A 21,347-nucleotide genomic window follows, 5' to 3' on the forward strand; every position below is an offset into this window, starting at 1 on the left:
GCTATCTGATAAACCTAAGACTTTTGTTTTACGAGTATCTCGGTCTATACATTCTTGGACACTAATGTCTATAGCATGTATTTCTGCCTGAAAGATAGTTGGGAAGTTTCCAAGAGATTTGGATAGTCTGAAATTGGGCCCAGTAACTCACACTCCTACCATTTCATCTATTTTAGATCCATCCATATACCATACGAATGAATCTTCTTTCAGTTTTGGTTCAAATTCTTCACTCATTTGGTGGTTTTTTATAACCACTTCAAAGGATATTTCGAAGTCGAATATTTGACTGGCATGTCATCTTTCCTTAGAATCCAATAGAATTTCTCACAACATATTTAGTTAGTTCCGCTAATGTATAAAAATGTATCAAAAAGTATATTGAAAAATACGAAAAAATACAATCCACTAAGAACCTATAAAGATATAAAAATATAAGACTCGTGACCTCTTTTCTAGTCGAGCGTAAAGCACAACAAAACCGGAAAATATCGAATTACGATTTAAGAGTTTGTCCAGATGAGACGTAAAACATAAAATCATACCAACAAACGTTTTTGTGATAAATTATCACTTCTTCAGGACTGAAAAGAAAGGATTTTTGTTAGCCATTATTTGTTCCTCTGTTTTTCAGAGTTTTCAATCGCGAACGGTGGGCACGCAGATATTAAAGATCACTTAAAGCGTGTAAAACGCAAGGCTGGTGACGGCGACTGCAAGTACTTCATATATTAAAACATTTTTTAAAAAAAGCTGATCCCATTCAAAATGATTTAACTGTTGCCTTCACAGAGGCCATATTCACTTATCAGACGGCAATGTATAATATACGTTTTAAAACATCTGATTGTACGTTAAAATTGATATCAAAATTCTTTAAATCAAAATTTTGAGTTACGAATACCAAATGTGAAGCGAATATTTTAAAAATGTTGGCACATTTTGTCTGTATCATAGTTACAGAAGGTTCTTTTTGTAAGTGTTACCAACGACACTTCAAATAGAAAACACGTTAAAGCGGTAACTATTATTGTTAGATACTTTTTACCATTGCATTGGAAGTTGTAAATGTGAAACTACTGGATTTTTAATCTGCTCACGGTGAGATGTCGGAAATATTCACTGAAAATATATGTGAAACTACTGGATTTTTAATCTGCTCACGGTGAGATGTCGGAAATATTCACTGAAAATATAATTTTAACAATATGTCGTCAAGATAATGTAAAAAAGTAGCTGCATTTTGTGGCGAAAAAATTTAAATACAAATTTTTGAAAGTGTACATAGAAGAGGAGAAAACAATGTGTTCAAACAAGAACTCGGTGTAGATATTGTAACAATACACTTTAAAATGTTGTGGATGGTTGGCCAATCGAAATTGAGGAACTATTTGTCAAAATATTTAACCAATTTCATATCTATACAGTTCGGGTAACTCAGTTGAAGGAATTCTGTGAATCTGTAGACGTGGAATATAAAAACTTAGTCCAACATGGAAGTACCAATTTTCTTTCTCTGTTACCGGCAAAGAAAAAAAATTATAAATATATTCGAAGGACTGAAATACTGCCTTTTCCAAGAAACCTGTCCACGTGGAAAACGAGATTTCTTTGAACGTAATAAAAGTAAATTATATTTTTGGCATATGCATAGACAATTAAATATTGTAACAAGACTATGCTACTAATGGAAAGAGTGAAGCAAGTGCGACTGATATCATTTTGGGGTTAAGAAGATTGAAATCTAATCTTCCAGAACGTATGAATAGCAATTTTGTACCACAAGGAGCGAAACAGTGATTATTGTGGAAACTTGGTAGTAGCCAGGATATTGATAAATTTAAAACAAAAGTAACTGATTTTTACCGACGATGCATTTGGTACAATGAACTCTGGGAAGACAGTTTCGGAGGAGCCGAGATTTTCTAATGTATAGGATCGAATCATGTATTGAAATAGGGCGAAATCGACTGCTGAAACTATTAATACAATAAATGGTTCGGTCGATCGACAAAAGATTAATACTGACAACCTTTTTGACGAGTTGTCACTTGCTAATGCATTTATAGCATCAAATAATGAAGAATGGAATTTGACGACAATACAAATGTTGTATGTTCATTCGTATTAGGCTTGTTATTAAACGATATTGATATATACATATCACTATATTGGAGGAAATATAAAGACATATGCATATTTCTTAATAACATACACGAAAAATGTTAATTAGACTTTTTGGAATATTTTCACACAATTTGTTTATGATATAATTAAATATTTTATGGCCACGTCAATTGTTTTGCGAATTTATAACACCCTCTTTATATTTAAAATCTTAATCTGTCACGAAAATATGAAGACCGTCCCTGCGTAATTCCCGGTTCTCTGACACGGGATATGGGAGTATTACACCAAGATATTGCCCGCTTTAAGAAAATTTGCACTAGGAGAATTTTGCTCTTCCGCTATGTATCCGATACAAATAAAGGAAATTGATTCGGAATACGAATAATTTTATTTGAAGGTTTTGGAGGATCAAAGTGGATAAGCCGTGTATCTGTTCATGTATAGGCCTCCGCAAGAGGATAGCAGAAAAAACTTTTAGTTGGGGAAAATTGAAAATCCTTAGAAAAGTTCTTAATATACGAAGCAAAGCTAAATTGGGAATTCTATTTTATTGTGAAGGATCAAAAAAAAAGGTTTAATCCTATGGATCACCTTAGAAGTTTCGCTTTTCAAAGAAGTAAAAAAAATGGCGGCTAATGGAGATATAACTGATAATCGAAGACCGATAGTAAATAAATAATATGAGTACTGTTTTAAAACTCTTTTAGAACATTATAGTGCTCATATTTGCAAATCACAACGTAAACATCGAAAAAGAATCATTAAATCATTATGTGATAGAGCCCAAAACACCTGCTCTAATGAAAAGGCATATCCAGAAGAAAAAATCCTGCTAACCAAGGTTATAACAAAAAATTACTACCGATTGTCTTTTATAAACAAGTAGTTCCATAAGATGGAAGAAAAAAACCACAAAACATCATAAGCAATCCAGAAACAGTGACAAAAAGACGCTCAAGGATAAGGACAATACTATATGTAAAGGGCTTATTAGAAAAATTAAAAATGATGGGAAATAAGTACAACATCCAAAATTTGTACTCCGACTGATGATTAGTAAAGACGTGCTATCATAAGCTCTACGCTACACTGTGACATCGGTGTTTCTAGATTATTTGGTTCTGATTAGGAGTCATAAATATATTAGTTTGTATTTAAAAGGACGACTTCTGTAAGGATATTTTAGTTTTTTGCAGTTTTTTGCCCCGTACTGATGTCCAGGGAAAACAGTTCTTCCACGAGCCGCAAGGGTCCGCCGAATGGTAATATGATATCATTGTACATGACGATAATAATATGTGTTCATCTATAAAGAATAATAATTTTGATATTATGATAAACAACGTTTATTAAATCAACTAACTAAAATTTACACAATAAATATAAATAACTATCTAAATCTAATAAATATAAATAAATAACTAAACTAAATATTTAAACCTAGAAATTCGGGACCATTCCATGTTTTTGGTGAACATTTAGAATTAAATATTTTTTTTTTATTTGAAACTGCTTAAACCACAGGGGTTATTAGCAATGGTCGATTTTACAGATAGCATGAATATAAAAAAAAAATAAAGAATACAATTAGATTTTGTTAATTAGTCCTGAGGAAAAAAAATAGTATGGTACGATTGCAGTCACTATGTTCACGTAGAATGTCTTTTATTGTTGTAGGTAACTGTTCACATTGTCTTTCAAATGCGTATAAATGACAACACACTAATAAGTGATCTATTGTTATGTAGATCACTATCACACGCGTATCACAAAGGTTTGGGTTATTTCTGTAGTAGGAAATCATGTGTGATCTTGGTGTGTCCTAATCGTAGTCTGAGCATGAAGTTTTTAAGATTGTGACACGAATTTCCTTTGAAATGTGTTTATTGCAAACATAGAATGGATGGATGAAATTTATTTATAAGAATTTTAAGATCTTCTAAATGGGTATGGTATTAATTAAACTATTTTTAATTCTATTATTCAATGGAACCTAAATGGGTATGGTATCAATTTAGGTTCCATTGAATAATAGAATTAAAAATAGTTTAAATAATAAGTCTCCGCAGAGGAATCGCCAGGATCATCGGTAGAAGTATTATTTAAAATGTGTTCTGTAATTGTGTTTTTCCCTCTAGAACAACGGGATTTAAGATATCTTGGACTTAACATAGGATGTATTTTCTTTAGAAAGTCTATCAATCCTTCGATATCATCTGAGCAAGTTCTGGCGACACTGAGAGGATCTGAAGAACCATGCGCATTTTCAAAGAAGTCATTAAGTTCTTCCTGTGTTAAGTATTCATTGTAGGAGTTTTCTTTGAAGAATTGACTGGTGCGTTTGGTAAGATCTTCTACTAGCGATCTGTTGTTTTCTTGTTGAGTTTTTGGTTTTTTGCTTCGTGGCTTCGGTTCAACGAAGGTATTTTCGGTATATCTTATTGACGGGGATATTATTTCAGATAGGTTTCGTTTAGGTTACTGGGATAAGGATGTATCTTGATCAAAGGTATCCATTTGAGTCTCATTGGGTAGGTCGCAGCTTATCGGAGTATGCATATTTTGATTGAGAGGTAATGATTTTTCTAGACATTTCAGCCTCATTAAGAGAGGATTGTGTAGAGGAATTTATCGACAAAGGAGCTGATTGTTGTACTATAGTTACAGTCTCAGTAGGAGAGGATTGTGTAGAAGAAATTGTCTCAAGGGGAGAGAGGGGTACTTCCTGTAAAGAGTTTAGATGAACATTATTTTGGGTATTGTTTGAAGGAGTCTGATTATTTTTATTGGGACACTGAGATGCAAAATGTCCTTGCTGCTTGCATAAGTAGCAAGATTGCTTTTCGATGGAAAAGATAATTCGATAGGTGTTATCCTCATGGTTAATTGACATAGAATCAGGTAATTTGTAAGTTGGCGCTATAAAAGTGTATGGTCGGAAACTCAAGATATCAAGAGTAATAATTGAAAATGAGATGAAAATGTGAAATTTTCTGAGGAAAAAACTTATCCTGTTGATATTCGATATGAAAAAATTTTTTATCTTAGTGACGCTGTTTTTCAACGGATTTACATTTTAGATTTCTTAGAATTACTGTTCTTATAAATAAATAGTAACTCAATCTTTATTCACTTGAGAATTAGCTTAATCCCTTTTTTGGTAATTATTTGCTTGTCTTTCAAACAATTGCAAATTTAAAATGAAAAGAATTAATAATTGTCATCTGAATGCCGTCTAAATACAATAAGTAATAAAATATTTCCAAACGAATTAACGTTTTGTATCTATTAGTGAGAATTTACCCTTAGGTTACCTACATTATCAAAAAGTCTCTTTTGTTGAAGTGCCATAGTCATCAAATTAATATAAAATCCATCAGCACATATATACACACTCGCAAACATAACACCAGATAAGGACAGAATCCTATCCCTCAGCAGGAGGTATGTCCTTCATACCATCACAGGCTCGAACAACCGAGCCAAACAAATACTAAAGACTCCTTGCAATCGTCGAGGGCAAATACTTCCGTTCCGTTCCCTCCAGCTAAACTTCTACAAAACACTGGACATGAGCTTCCTGAGGAGTATTTTGAAATCCTAGAAACCATTCCAAATCCATTCTAGGGCCGCAAAGACCACCACCACGCAATGAATGGTTCGATGCTAAGTGCGAGGACATTACAAGAAAAAAGAACAATGCATATAAACTGATGCAGCAAAGAAGAACCCGAGAAAAAGAACAATAATATAAAGATCTCAGAAGAGAAGAGAAGTACATCCATCGGAGAAAAAAGCGAACTTATGAAAATAGAATATTGGAAGAACTTGAGTCATTAAAAAAGGAAAATCAAACAAGAAAATTCTATAAAAATCTAAATAAAGCAAGAAAAGAATTTAAACCAAGGATCGGACTATGTAAGGATAAAGAGGGGCATATGCTCAATACAAACGAAGAAGTATTGAAAAGGTGGGTGGAACACTATAAAGAACTGCTGACTATCGAAGTAAAAGATCCAAATCAACCACCCCCAGGAGCAAACAACAATACACCATTGGAGCCTCCATCAATTCAGGAAGTACAGGATGCAATAAAACACCTAAAAAATAATAAATCTCCAGGAAGTGGTATAGCCGCGGAACTTATTAAATGTGGAGGTGCTACTCTGACTAATCATATATATAAAATCATACTGAGAGCCTGGAATGAGAAACAAATCCCAAAAGAGTGGTGTATTGGGATCGTTTGCCCGCTACACAAAAAGGGCGATGAATTAGAATGTAGAAACTATAGGGGAATAACCCTCCTTAATACAGCATACAAAATATTTTCGAGTATTTTATATGGTCGCCTGAGTGAATATTGAGAGGAGCTTCTTGGCGAATATCAAAGTGGTTTTAGGCCTGGTCGATCAACAACAGACCAGATCTTTGTGCTAAGGCAAATACTGGAAAAAACCAATGAATTCAATATCGACACATACCATCTTTTCGTAGATTTTATATCGGCCTATGATAGTGTCCTAAGAAATAAATTGTATGAAGCCATGGATAAATTCCACATCCCCGATAAACTGATAAGATTGGTTAAGGCTACAATGCGTAAAGTTGTTTGCAAAGTCGAAATACAGGGCGAACAATCACAGGCATTTGAAACGCATGTTGGGCTGCGACAGGGAGATGCGCTGGCGTGTCTCCTTTTTAACATAGCTTTGGAAAAGGCGGTCAGGGATGCCCAAATAGACAGCAGAGGAAACATTTTTAATAAATCATCCCAAATTTTGGCATATGCAGATGATGTTGATCTAGTTGCCCGCACAACCCGCAAGCTAGAAGAAATGTATACCACCTTGTCAAACACCTCAAAAAATATGGGCCTGCAAGTAAATGAAAATAAAACTAAGATAATGGCATCAACACCCAACAATAGAGCCAGAAACATCGGCCACCAATTCACGGTTGATAATTCTACCTTTGAAGTGGTGGACAAATTCACATACTTAGGCTCCGTGATCACTAAGGAGAACGTCATGACGGAAAAAATCAAGCGAAGAATAATCCTAGCAAACAAATGCTATTTTGGACTGAGTAGACATATGAGAAGCAAAAACTTAAGCCAAAAAACAAAAATAACCATATACAAAACCCTTATACAACCAGTGTTGACATATAGGTCGGAGACATAGACCATTTCCAAGGCAGATGAAAATTTCCTGCTTATATTTGAACGAAGGATCCTGAGAAGAATATTTGGTGGCATCTGTGAAAATGGTGTTTGGAGAAGGAGGTACAACTACGAGATATATCACAGATATAAACATATATTTGGTGGTAAAGACGTAGTATCCTTTATAAAAATAGGAAGACTAAGAAGGGCAGGACATCTGGAAAGATCACAGCAGAACAACCCTCCTAGAAGAATCCTTATGTCACAACCTGTGGGAAGTAGAAGTAGGGGTAGACCAAAACTCAGATGGAGGGATGGTGTAGATAAGGATGGTAGACAAATAGGCGCAGCAAACTGGCAACAGTTGGCAATGGATAGAACTGACTGGCGTAATAGACTTGGGAAGGTCGAGGCTCTTTTATAGGGCTGTAGCACCAATGATGATGATGAGAAACAACCACCATCAAATATCGCAGCTAACAACTGCACGCCAATTGCTGATTAAGAGCCGTTCCCATTGTATGGCTGGTAACCCCTGAAGTACCTCCTTCGAAATGTTTGGCAAAGCTCACCCAAATTCCTCTTGTGCGCTTCTTAACACATCGTCCACACAAATACGTCATCTTCTGATCCCCAGCTCCTTAGTAGTCTACTACTTCTCCACACAAAACATCATTTATCACGTTTTATCACACCACCACTACTCCTCCAAAAAAAAAGAGGAGTACCCCTTACTTGAAGAAACGTGAAGCTTAAACAAGGTTAAAACTGGTTCCAATTGATTATAGAGATTAGTAAAATTTTGTTCATATTACATTTGATTTTCCTATTCTCATAATTTTCTACACAAAAAAGAATGAAGAAAAATATGATTATTTTTATTAAATTTTAATTTTGAAAAAATAATATTAAAAAAAAATAAAAAAAAAGTAGGATAAATAATACACTTTTTAGTGTTTAAGTTTTGTTCTATTGTCAATACTTAGAATTATTAAAAAATATTCAGTCAATCAAAATTAGGAAACAAGGCTAGTATACACTATTTAAAATGTTTATAAAACTAAAAAACAACACTCAAAATCAAAACAGGAACTTAGCCTCAAAGATAAATGAACAACAACACGATACAACAACTTTAGCTATAGACACTCAATAGGCTATAGACAGTCAATAGGACACTCTGATCCAAAAATCGAATTTTTACCGTCGAATTGATACAAATTTTATCTAAAATTGATTTTACGCGCATAGCCGCGTCGTTCCAAGCAATGTTTTTAAGAGAACGGTTTATTTTAAACATCTTTTTTCAAATTGTCTCAGCGACATTTTTGATTTGAGATACTTGTTTCTACGACGTAGAGATTCTTATTAAATCGATTTTTCCGTTTTTCCTTAGAAGGGAGTGGTGGTTTTGGGGAGAAGCCGGGGGTGGGAATAATTAATAGTTTGGCATATTTTTGGTGTCCCAAAACAAACATTCTCAGAAAAATTCAGCTTGTTCGTATGATTTTTAGAGGTTGAGTGGCATTTTCGTTTCTGACGACCGGAGTATAAATAAATTAATTTAAACTTAATTAAAACTAAAGCATCTCCCAACATTTTGTAATGAATTTTTTAGATGGCTCTATCCGAGATACGTCAGATTAAAAAAAATGAAGGAAATTGCTTCATTGAAAGCCAAGAAAATTAATTTTTTTACATATACCGATTTTGATATTTTAAATTCAATTGGTGTGTGTGTGCTTGGGATACTGCTCCAACCTAATTTTTTTGGTATTCTTCAGGCGCAGTACCGATGGTTTTTATTATTATAATATATGTTGTACATATCTTGAAGATATGAAAATTTTTATTGAGAAAGAGCTCAGAATGAAAGAGGTAATGGTTTAAAGATTATTCTCCTATTTTTTATAACTTTGTCGCAAATGCCGGTCAACTTTGACCGGTTATATCTCAGGAACTACTGCTCGTAATTCAACTTTTTTCTTTTATAAAAACCGTCTTGCTGAATCTTTTCCAAAGCCGTTTCTTGAATTTAATTTAAGCTAATAGATACCGAGATATTCTATTTGTTTATAAACCAGAAAATTGTTTATAATTTAAAAAAATTCTTGAGGCCGTCCAAATAATCCGATTTTAATTTCATAAAGTACTTTAGATATGTTAAGTACGTTTTTATAAGTTAAAAAAATTGGCAAACTTCTATAAGGTCTAGTTTTTGTTGTGCAAGATTTAAAAAAAATCAATTTTTTTTTAAATTTAGATTGCAAAATTTTATACGAAATTTGTTTAAGCGATTTTAATGAAATTTGAATCACTGTTTTACTATATAGACGAATTATGAAGGTCCTAAGTGTAACATAAGTCGTTGAAATACAATAAATAAGAAAATGCATGTTTCCACCTCTTTTTTGTATTTATTGCTATTTTGCAGCAACGGTAATAAATTAAAACATTTTTAACCAGGTGCATCTTATAGAAAACGTAATTTTTGCCATTTTATTTTATTACGACTGTCCTCCAAAATGAATTGTTTAAAAGCTATAAGCAAAGGAATGTAAAACATTTCGATGTTTTTAGTAATTTTTAAATATTTTAATTTTTTTATTAATGTTCCCTACCTATTTGAGAGGGAGGATAACTCAATTAATATTACTGAAGATCTAAATATTTCTGCAAAAATCCGAATGCCCATCTCACATCCAAATTTTTTACAGACCCGCCCTGGTCTACTATATCTTTCGGGAAAATTAAAATATTAGAATATATAATGTACGTGCTGCCATCTATTCAAAGAATAGTTAAACATTAGGTTATATGAATGCCACTCATTTTAACTGCAGCGTGAACATACCCCCTTCAATTAAAGCAGAATAAAATATTATTTATAAATAAAACAACACAATGTACTTTTTGCATCAGTTTTCCAAACATATATTTGAAGAAATATTCCTGCATAAATTTTTTGGTGCTTTTTATAAACTTAATATCAAAAAAGCGTTAAATGAGAAGCATTAAAAAAAATAAAATATATAAATAAAACAATAATACTCAACAAATAAATAATATTAATATCACTGCAATTAATTTCTTGGTTTTAGTTTGCTTCTTTTCGGGTAACTCAAATACACAGAGTCCGGGTTTTTCTTCTTGACTTCCCCACGACTAACTGTTCTTCTAAGATTGTTTCCACAATAAGCAATGCCTTTAACTTGCCATTCCTGGGTATTTTCATCCCAGATAATACTACTCTTGAGGTCTGATAAATATTCCTTTGGAATGCTTTCTTTTATAACAAATTGTGCTAAAGATGTTTCCTTTGCCAAAGATTTATTGTTATACAATAACGTGCAAATTTCATTTTGGTATTCGTTTTCTTTAGCTTTCAGTATTTCTACCGCTTTAGAGATCAATTTGTCAACTTCTTCTAGTTTAGAATCCAGAGCTTTGTCTTCTTCTTTAAGATCAGCATATTCTTTCTTAACAATTGTTTTTTCTTTTTCTTTGTGTAGAAGAATCTCTTTCAATATGGAATGTGATGTATCCAAATGCTGCAACTCTTTATCTACATGCTCTAAGAGTTCCATTTGTTGTTGAGCCTTTTCTACCAGATTTTCCCCACCTACAAGAATTTTCTTTTGAATTATATTTATTTTATTTTGTAAGGTACTCTTCTCAGACTCTATATCCTCTAATTCATTATTATGCACGGCACTCTTGGTTCGCTTCTTCTCTTTCTTCTCCAGCTTTTCCTCCCTGGCTTCAAGAAGAATCAACTGTTCTCTGAGTTCTGCAATTTTGCTTTCAAAAGTTTCTATGACACTTTTAGCTTCTACATTAGCTTTAACATGATTTTGAATGTGCTTTACTCTGTCAGCATACATGAGTGTGTATAAAGTTTCTTCACAATCTTGAGCTCTGGGGCTTACCATAGCTATCATAGCAGTTAAAGAGTTTCCTCCTAGAGAATCTTGTAACAAGCGAGTGAGCTTGGAATTTCTGTAAGGTATGTGGGTGGCTTTGCCATCTACCAATGCTAAAAATAAAAATGCATATATTAACACAATATATTAACAAGTAAAAAATCTGTAGTGTATTAGAGAAAGCTTAGTCAACATTATATAATTTTACAATTTTGGTAAATTGGCAACTATTTAAGTTTTAAAACACAGGAACCCCCTTATAAAGATTCAAATCTAACATTTTCGGAAAATAAGTTCATGTGATATAAAATAATTGTCCATTAATTCGTTTTAACTTTTGATAACTAACCACCATCCCAGTCCAAAGGGACTAAATAGCAATTCTTAAAAAAAGAATATTCTGTCCATTTGTTGCTGATTGTTCTAGCATACACTTCATGGTAAACTTATAAAAAAATTCTGAAACTATACAATGAAAAATACTTGCTATCAGAGGAAAAAAATGTTCATCAAAAGAATCAATTTCACACAATTACAGCCAAGTTACGGAAAAAGCACTGCAAGAAGAATACAGTCCATTAAATAGTACGAGCTGTACTAGGCGTTGGAATTTTTGTTTATACCTTATAGTCTCCAAATACTCTAAATAATGTTGATTAGACGTCTATAACACTTAGTCCGTAAACATTATGTACCTGCTTTTAAAGGACATTATGGTATAAATATTTTTTTTTAATATGTAATCATACAAGCAGTTGTATGGAGTAAGTTTTGGAATATTTTCTTCATAGGAGGTCCATCTCAAAAGTATCCCACCTTCGTTCATTATTTCGTGTCAAAACGTTCCAGTGTCCTCTGTGGGGTAGAGCGCAATCTTTAACTATGCACAAAGTTGCCGTTTACCGCAAATATCAACGGGACATGCTCTAGAAGTTGTCATCTAGAGCCCATACAGAGATAGCAACCCCCAAATTGGAAGTCTTACGTTGTCATGTTGGGTATCTGTTAAGAATTTTAACATCACACAAACTTAATAACAAAGATTTATTAAATAATAGATTTTGTACCATTTTAAGGGTTTTTACCCAAATATTTAGTGGCTTGACTCATGTACACCTGGTAAATGCACTGATGATGGACTTGTTAGTCTGAAAACGTTCTGTTGTGATATAGCCCGAAGGGGTCTTTTTAATTATATTCCTGTTATGAAGGATTTGTGATTTATGGTATACAGCGAGCTAAAGAAATTTTGTTTTTCTTGTGGAGATATTGATAGCTTCTTTGTAAATCCTTCTGTTTTCCTTTTCAGGTCATGCTTTCGTGCATTTTGACATTTTTTTATTGAAATAGAATCGTTGGTCTATTGAGAGATAATGAATAAATATATGTACCTCTTTACAGATATCAACGATGTTGAAAAACTGTTGAAAAACAAGTCTTGTGTGTTTAAAACAGATTAGTAAGATTTTTTAACTCTTATTTAGTAGTAGACATTATAAATTAAAGAATAAGTTATTTGATACAGACTATGCGCAATTATAGAAAATTAACACACTTGAGAATTATGCACACTTAAGAAAATTAACTTTACCAAAGATAGGAAAACATGATTAAAGATATTTTTTGGAAGACTGGCATCCAAATTACCTTTTTTGCTTTAATTCGAAGGGTTACTGCTCTTCAATAACAGTGGATTGTTACTCTTTTTTCCAAGACTTGTGCTGAGATGGAAACACATATGGCTTTCACCACCCAGAGAAGCGTGAAATGGAGCTGCAAGTAAGAAGCCACAAAACTTAAGTCACCAGTCGCTGGGGCAGTACAGAAGTTTCCAAAAAAGTATAATACTCGGGGTCTAATGGATAGAATTTGAAAGGTATGCGCTTAGAAAATAAATTATTTATTATAAATTACAAAAAAGTAGCCTACTACTAGTTTTTAGTGAAAGGTAATTATTTTAGTAACGTTCAATAACAATTAAGTAATACAATAATTGTATTAATTCGTGAATGTTCTGTATTATTGCTTAAAATTTATTTTAAGTAGAAATGAATTTGAGTGTAAAGCAAAGAATTGAAATACTTATGATGATTGGGTATGGAGACAATATTCAGAAAGACCCATAACGCAGTCAACAGTACATAAGATTAAAAATAAATTTCGAGAAACTGGTACGGTTGAAAACGCACGCAAATCAGGTCGTCCCTCTGTAAATTATGATACATTAGATATTCTACTTGCTTTTGAAGAAGATGCGCACACTTCTGTTCGTAAGGTTAGTCGTGATCTCGATGTTTGCAAAACAACGGTCACAAAGTAATAAAACTTGAAAAACGGTACCTCTTTAGATACACACTTGTACAGGAATTAAACGAGGATGATCCAGATAAAAGAATACAATTTTGCGAAACAATGATGGATAACTGCCAACTGAACCAATCTTTTGGTTCAAAATATTATTTTTTCTGATGAGGCTACATGCACATTAAATTGAGAGGTCAGCCGTCAGAATTGTATGTAGATACTGGACAAAAGAAAACTCCAACTGGATGCGGGAACATCATACACAATACCCGCAAAAGGTAAACGTATGGTCTGGCATTGAAAGAAATAAAATCATCGGACCCCACTTTTTCGAAGGTAATTTAAACGGGCCAGCACACCTTTAGTTTTTAAGGGGGTATCTCGTACCTACTTTAGTTAATTTATTCCCCAGTAGAATTAATCCTGGAGGTTTTAATGAAAGTTTATGGTTTTAACAGGATCGTGCGCCTCCGCATTATGCTGTAGATGTTCGAAAGAACCTAAACGAAATTTTTCCGAACAGGTGGATTTAAGGACGTAGACATATTGAATGGCCAGCGAGGTCGCCAGACCTCAATCCTTCGGATTAATTTATGTGGGGTTATTTGAAGAATGTTGTTTATAGAACGAAATCTGTAAATATTGAAGACTTAAAAACAAGAATTCGTAAAGAAATAAACAATATGTCTTAAGAGACCATAAACAAGGTTCTACAAGAATTTGTACAACATTTGGGTTACTGTCAAATACAACAAGGGCTACAATTCGAACATTTAAGATAAAGTCATGTATTAATTACTGGATTACTTTCAAGTTATTTATTATAATTTATTAATATTAGAAATCAATAAAAATTAATTTTCTAATCTTTCAAATTATATCCGCTAGACCCCAGTATTATACTTTTTTGGAATCAGCTCATTTTTATCAATCTAAAAATGTCCTAAAATACAGGATGTTACATTTAAAAAAAGAGCCGATGACGTCACTACCTTAATGTGTATAATTTTGTATAATGAAATTTTTTTATTGTAAAATGTAGAACATTAAAATTAAAAATCGGCGTGTTTTAGATTTTTTTAAAAAGGCTTTTCATTTAGGAAATATCGAGTTTATTCCATACTTTACGGACGCACTGTATACTTAATTTAGACCACATTAGAAGCACTATCCATTGTATGTAGGTACTAATAAGTGAGTAGCTGACTGCAGAACTTAACCACACTTTGTTAAATATCTTAACACACTAGAAGCACCAGAGCGGTCATTTTGACCGCTTTCTATTTTTGAACATCTGTATTACTTATTCATAATTATTTTAGAAACTTGATAATATAAGACTTTTCCTATAGCAGTTTGAGGATTATAATTTTTTACAGGTACTTAGTGTAGTTACTCTTTGAAATATGTTAAGCTCTACATAGAAGCACCGAATGCGGTCTATTTTGGACGCTTTCTATTTTTGACCATCTGTATTACTCATTCATATTTATTTTTAATTTACTTTACGTCCGTAAAGTTGGCAAAAGAATTACGAAATAAGGCTACCAGCATTGTTGGAACAATAAACCGAGCAAGAAATGATATTCCGCCGTCAATAAAAAACGAAACGGTGTAATTGTACAAAACAAAAATTTTCAAACATAAAGACTTGGCGCTAACGGTGTACCAGAGAAAAATGAACAAAAATGTTCTAGTGCTGAGTTCTCTACACTCAGATAATATTGAAATAGGCACAGATAAAAAGAAGAAACCTGAAACCATTACCTACTACAACCACACAAAATACGGAGTAGACATTGTAGATCAGATGGCCAGACAGTATTGAACCAAATCAGCTCCAAGAAGATGGCCGCTGCAAGTTTTTTTTTAATATTTTTGATATGGCAGAAATAAATGCTTGAATGAATTCTATATAAGGAAGTTACTGGCAGTCAAATATCTAGGCAACATTTCCTACTTCAGTTAGCAGAAGTATTGCGACTAGATCATTATGACTAAGGGCAGGACATCGATGGATACAAATCCAAGGGGTACAACAAAGAAATCAAATAATAAATGTAGGCACTACCAAACAGGGAATTGCAACAAAAATAAAACATGTGAAATTTGTCATATATGTAAAAAATTTGTGTGTGGGTCTTGAAAATTTTTTCTACTGCATAAATTGTGGTTAAATATTTAAATAATTTGTTTAAATTAACTAAATATGTCTTTTATTAGTAGGTATTAACTAAATATAGGTTTTTTTCAAGTAAAAAATTATACAAAAAAGGCTGGCGATAGAAAAGTCTAATACCCGTCATTTTGACCTGTCCGGTGCTTCTATGTATGCAAAAATGATAGTGCTACTAGTGTTAAATGTAGGTATCTAAGTCATGGATTTGATACATGGATGCTTTCTAATATAGATAAACAGACTACCAATATTCTAAAGAAAAATATTAGCGAGGTCAAGTAATATAAGTATTTGTACCTAATTTTTAATAGTTAATTACATTTCTTTGTAAGAGTAGTAAACAGATAAACAACTGGAAAAGAAATAATCCAAGAAAGAATCGTAAAGAGAAACTAAGCCTTTGGAGGAACCAGAAAGATGCTTAAAGACAGAAACCTAAAAAAAAAGATAAAGATATAAAAACACTGATACAGCCAATTATCACATATTATGCTATGGGAACGACAGTAATGAACAAAAAAGAACAAGAAAACGTAATAAGAAATGAAAGGAAAATAATGAGAACAATTCTAGGATCGGAAATCGCCCCATATGGAGGAGGAAACTTAAAAGAAACAGAGATACAAAAGAGTGAGAAAACGAAAATAGAGTGAAAGTAATTAAGTTAAAACGCTTGGAATGGATATAACACATCATCAGAAGACCAGCAAACGAGATCACCAAAAAAGTCACAAGATTAATCCCAATCCAACAAAGAAGCCAAGCGAGACTGAGAATAAGGTGGTGGGATATTATGGAAAACAATATACAAACTATGAAAATAAAACACTGGAAAAGAAATACAGGAAGAAACGGAGACAGATAAAGAAATATTTACTGATTTCTTGAGAATATTTTAAGTAAGTATTTAAAATTAAGACTTTTATTCTGATGTTTGACAGTTGTCCCTCCAAAGATCTTATTATTCCTTACTGAAATATTAAAATAAAATAATCAAAAACAAAATTTATTCTTATTAATATTATATTCTTCTTTTGGCTTTATAACTCTAAGTGGGTCTTTGCATGTCTTTCCCTTTCCATCCATTCACTCTCTTGTGCCCTTCTCCACCACCCTCTTACATTCATATATAATTAGCCAGTATATATTATTAGGAGGATGACAGAGCATACTGTACATTAGACCATAAACTACTAAAAATGAATTGCAGGCTCAAACTACTACACAACTTGAAAAATGGATCAAACAAAACAGGGTAAAAATGATGTAGAAGGATTTCAGATGGAACTGATAAACAAGGAAAAACCAAAAATATTAGAAGACACAAATAAACCATGGAATGGAATAAAAATCTGGATACATTCAATGGAAAAAGAGTGCACACTGCATGAAATTCAAAAGAACAAGCATTGGATGTCAGGAGAGAAAAACATTGGAATTAAGGGAAAAAAGAAGTTATGCTACAACATAGCACAAAACCATGAAACAACATTCAAGAAAGAGCGAAGCTACCCAATAAAATAAAATGCATATGCATCAAAGCTAAAAACGACCATACAAATTATGTGTGTCAAGAACTTTAGCAACATGCACAAGTTCAAGTCATTTAAGGCCATATTGGAGAAGTACAAACCTACATAGAGAGCATTGCAGAAACCTGGAAAAATTACTGCTCAGAATTATACAGGGACACTTCGGAAGATGCATCAGTCTCACAAGAGACATGCAATCAAAGAGGCAGAAATAATTATTTTATAAACAAAAGTAGAGAAGGCCTTCAACCAAAAAAAATGAGAAACGAAAAACTCGAGGGATATATGGCATACCAGCAGAGACTCTAAAAGCAATGGGCGAGATTGGCATAGATGTAATACTGGATATATGCAACATGATATTGATTAAAGGTGAATGTCTTAATGGGTGGTGCAAATCTATCTTTATCCCTATCCATAAATAAGGATCACTAATCATATGCAGCAATTACAGAACCATTACCCTTATTTCTCATGCAATCCTACTACATAATCAATGACTGGGCAAAGATCTTTCTTTCTACTTCCAGAGAGAGGGGAAGGACAATGCAAATTCATACTAAGAAAACGAACAAAAGAGCAGATATTGAACACCAGATAGATAATAGAAAAAGTGAGGGAACACAATATACCAAGGCCATTTTGTAGATTACACCAGGGATTTCGATTCAGTAAACTGGGATCATCTCTGGTGTATAATAGAAAATATCAATATTAAATAAACTAACCACCTAGTTAATCTAATAAGAAATCTGTATGATAAAAACTTAGCCAAAGTTAAAGTACACAGAGTATATTCAAATGGGTGTAAGGTGTTGCTTATGCTAATCTAATCACAACTATACCATCTGCATATGAAGTAATTTTTTCTGACTTGGTATTTATATTACCAATTACAGTGACTTTTTGGACCTTTGAGAACTAGGTTGAACAACATGGTTGAGAGTGTGTCTAATAGCCTGTTATACTTACTAGATAAGTATGCCCATTATGCGAGGGTCTTAGGCATTTTATTTATTGTCCCACTATCAAAAGCTTATTTATTCTATATGTATTATATAGTTGAATGTCATTGATCTTAAAGTGCAATATATCCAATACTTGAGAATTATAACATTATTATTATTCTTTAAACAAATATGTAACATCATAATCAGCATAAATCTTACTAAGCTTCCTCTATCACATAAAACATATTAATTATTACTTACCTGATATAACATTCCCAAGCACTGATAAGGACAAATTAATTTTTCCTGCCTCTCTCAGTCTATCTCCTGTAGCTAAACTTTTGTGTACTCTTTCAGAACCTGCCAGATCTACTAAATTAAGTTTTCCAAATGTTGTTTTATTGGTAGTATGGTTTTTAGTTTCAATTAATACTGTAAAAACTGCATGAGATCTGGAACTTACATCATTTAGTTGGGTAAAACTAGTAGCTCGATTTTTGTTCCCTTTTTTAAGAATTTCTGTAACACCTTCTAGGGAATCTACTGTAAATCCAAGAAGATCTTTGACATAGACACCAATTCCAGGTTTTTCTTTTAATGTAAGTTTCTTTGGTTGGTCTGATAAAAGATCTCGAATCTCTTCATTATATATTTCTAAATAAGTAACAGTGACAGCATAGGAATATTCATGATTCGCTAGAGTTATTTGTGCAAAAATGTGAGAAAATATATTAGGAACAATTCCTTTGCGATTATTATCCGTAATATCACCAACCATGGTATAAGTCTTTCCTGTTCCTGATTGACCATAAGCAAATATTGTTCCATTGTAGCCTTTAAGAACTTGTTCCACAATAGGCACTGAAACATGTCTATACAGGTCTATTTGCTGACTGACCTCGTCAAATACTTTGCAAAAAGTAAACGTTTTCATCAATCCATTTTTATTTAAAGATATTGTGTTATTGTCTGAATAAAGAGTCTTTTGGGTTTCCGAAGATTTTTCTTTGTCCTTTAGTGGGCGTATCCTGATAAACACACGAACATTTTCCACTGTATCTGGATTAGAATCTTTTACCTCGAGCATTTTTTAAAATAATGTAGGTACACTAATTATTTAGGAAATTTAATGTGAAATCATGCTAAATCAATAATGAAATGTTTTGAAAATCTAAACGTCACTGTCATTGTCAGATTGATAAGGAAATTTTTAGTAAATTCCTTATGATAACTTATGCTGACGTCATACAACAAAATCTTAAGGTGATTAAATAGACGAAAATAAATTTACTAAGAATATTTATATAATTTACTGTTTGTTTTCTAAAGCATAGGCCAGTAAAAATAAAAAGAATATATTTTAACACTAACAACACTATTTTAACAACTACATAGTAAAATCTTAATATGAGAGTATAGAGTTAGGCAAATATTTGTAAAATATTATTCTCTCACTAGATTTTTCACAATAATTGTTTTCACCATAGATGTAGTAAATAATCAATGACGTTTGTAATAATAAAATAATATAGAACTCTAAGATAGAACTCATGGATAATAAGGGAAGCGGATTTTTTAAAGTTTAGTGCGAGTGTTTACCGCTAGGTGAAACAAATAAGGGGGCAAAAAATATAAACCTTTGAAATTTCACTCGTTTCGTATGTGATATCAGTGGCGCACCCAGAATTTGTCTCAGGGGGGTTTTGAAATTTTTTCATGCTACCTCCATTTTGAGTCCCTAAAATTTGGGTTTTAGTTTAATATAAAGTACTAAAGATAGCAGTGCCAAAGATTCAGGTATCTATTATCCTGCCTACCAACTAAAACCACCCTCTCTTACTTGTGAGCCCTTGACTGTCGCACGTACCATACCCCGAAAGTGGGGTGGCCACTGTAAGGCTGACGACATTTTTGGAACACTCTCTTCTCTTATCTAGATCTTAGCTATTGTTCTGAAGCTATTTTCTTGTGGCATTTTAAAATAATTACTATTTTAATGGCAATAAGCCACAATTGAAGGTTAAAATAAGGTTATTGACGTTTGACATTAATTCAACTTGTAAATACAATACATTTTGAAGTCGGCTATCGCCGTATTCCCGTTCTCTTCTGCCAATCCTCCCGGTCCAAGGCATGCTCCAAACCTCTCGATTCCATCGCTCTTCTAATTTCTTCATTCCATGGGCGTCGAGGTCTACCTCTTTTTTTTCTTCCAGGGGGCTTCCGTCTGTGAGGTTTTTGGGGCCAACGTTCGTCAGTCATTCTCAATAGATGTCCAAACCATTTTGAACCTCATCTTTCTATTCTGTCAATGACCGTTTCTGTAGCATTCATGTTATTTCTTATAGATTCGTTGGTCTTCCTTTCCTGTCTTGATGTTCTAGCACTTCTTCTCAAATAATCCATTTCAACTGGCAACTATCTTCTGGCTTCTTCTGGCATAAATAGGGCAACCATGGTTTGCCCTATTCTGTTTTTGTTCCTTTTGGAAATGTTGTGATCCCACCATAAGGAGTTCAGACATCCTACAATTTTACATCCCTGATTAATTCGTGTTTAATTTCGGTTTCTTCCAAGCCGTTCTTAGCAATGAGTGGACCTAAATATTTAAATTTTTCCAGGTCCTTGTCTATCAACACTTCAAACCTTGCATCTGAATTGATAACTAAGTAAATATTCTGTTTTCTTCATGCTGACTTGTAACCCCCATTTTAAATATTCTCTCTATAGACGCTGTATCGTAAATTCTAAGTTCAAATCTAAGTAAATTCTAAAATCAGTACGTTATTTCCTATGGGGATTCCCATATCCTGGCAGTGGTTTTTCCAATTTTGGAGGGCTGCCTCAATATATAAATTAAACAGTAAGGGTGACATACTGCATCCTTATTTTAGTCCTTGAGTTACTTTTATTAGCTCTGATAGTCTATATCCGATTTTTAGGTAAGTAGTGTTATCCCTGTATACTTCTGTGATTATTCCTAAAAGGTATGGACTAATGTCGAGTTGTTGTTAAGCTTGCCACAATTTAAGTCTTGGAACTGTATTATACGCCTTTTCTAGATCGATGAAGGCTAAATGTACTTCGGTACCAACCGCTATTCTTTTCTCTATTAAAAATTGTTGGAGTGTAAATAAGTTATCAGTGCAAGATTAAAGATCA

At 33.0% G+C, this 21,347-nt stretch overlaps 2 protein-coding genes across 5 annotated transcripts in view; both read right to left on the minus strand.

Moving 5' to 3' along the window:
* Positions 1–21,347, minus strand: part of Idua (alpha-L-iduronidase) — a 264,927-nt gene that overhangs the window by 11,114 nt on the left and 232,466 nt on the right. The gene's annotated exons all lie outside the window — the stretch shown is intronic.
* Positions 10,205–19,368, minus strand: LOC140439524 (kinesin-like protein KIF3A). Its single transcript, XM_072529492.1, has 2 exons — positions 18,447–19,368; positions 10,205–11,333 (listed from the first exon to the last, which is right to left on the minus strand). The coding sequence occupies exons 1-2, from the start codon at positions 19,270–19,272 to the stop codon at positions 10,381–10,383; spliced, it is 1,779 nt and encodes a 592-aa protein (XP_072385593.1). The 5' UTR covers positions 19,273–19,368; the 3' UTR covers positions 10,205–10,380.

This window comes from Diabrotica undecimpunctata, chromosome 4, assembly GCF_040954645.1.
Source record: "Diabrotica undecimpunctata isolate CICGRU chromosome 4, icDiaUnde3, whole genome shotgun sequence".
NCBI lineage: Eukaryota > Metazoa > Arthropoda > Insecta > Coleoptera > Chrysomelidae > Diabrotica > Diabrotica undecimpunctata.

Excerpts from the sequence above, each read along its gene's own strand:
- LOC140439524 (XM_072529492.1), bottom strand. The coding sequence starts at position 19,272 with ATGCTCGAGGTAAAAGATTCTAATCCAGATACAGTGGAAAATGTTCGT. Across the intron at positions 11,334-18,446 it reads GCTTGGGAATGTTATATCAG|CATTGGTAGATGGCAAAGCC; the intron begins GTAAGTAATAAT and ends TTTTATTTTTAG.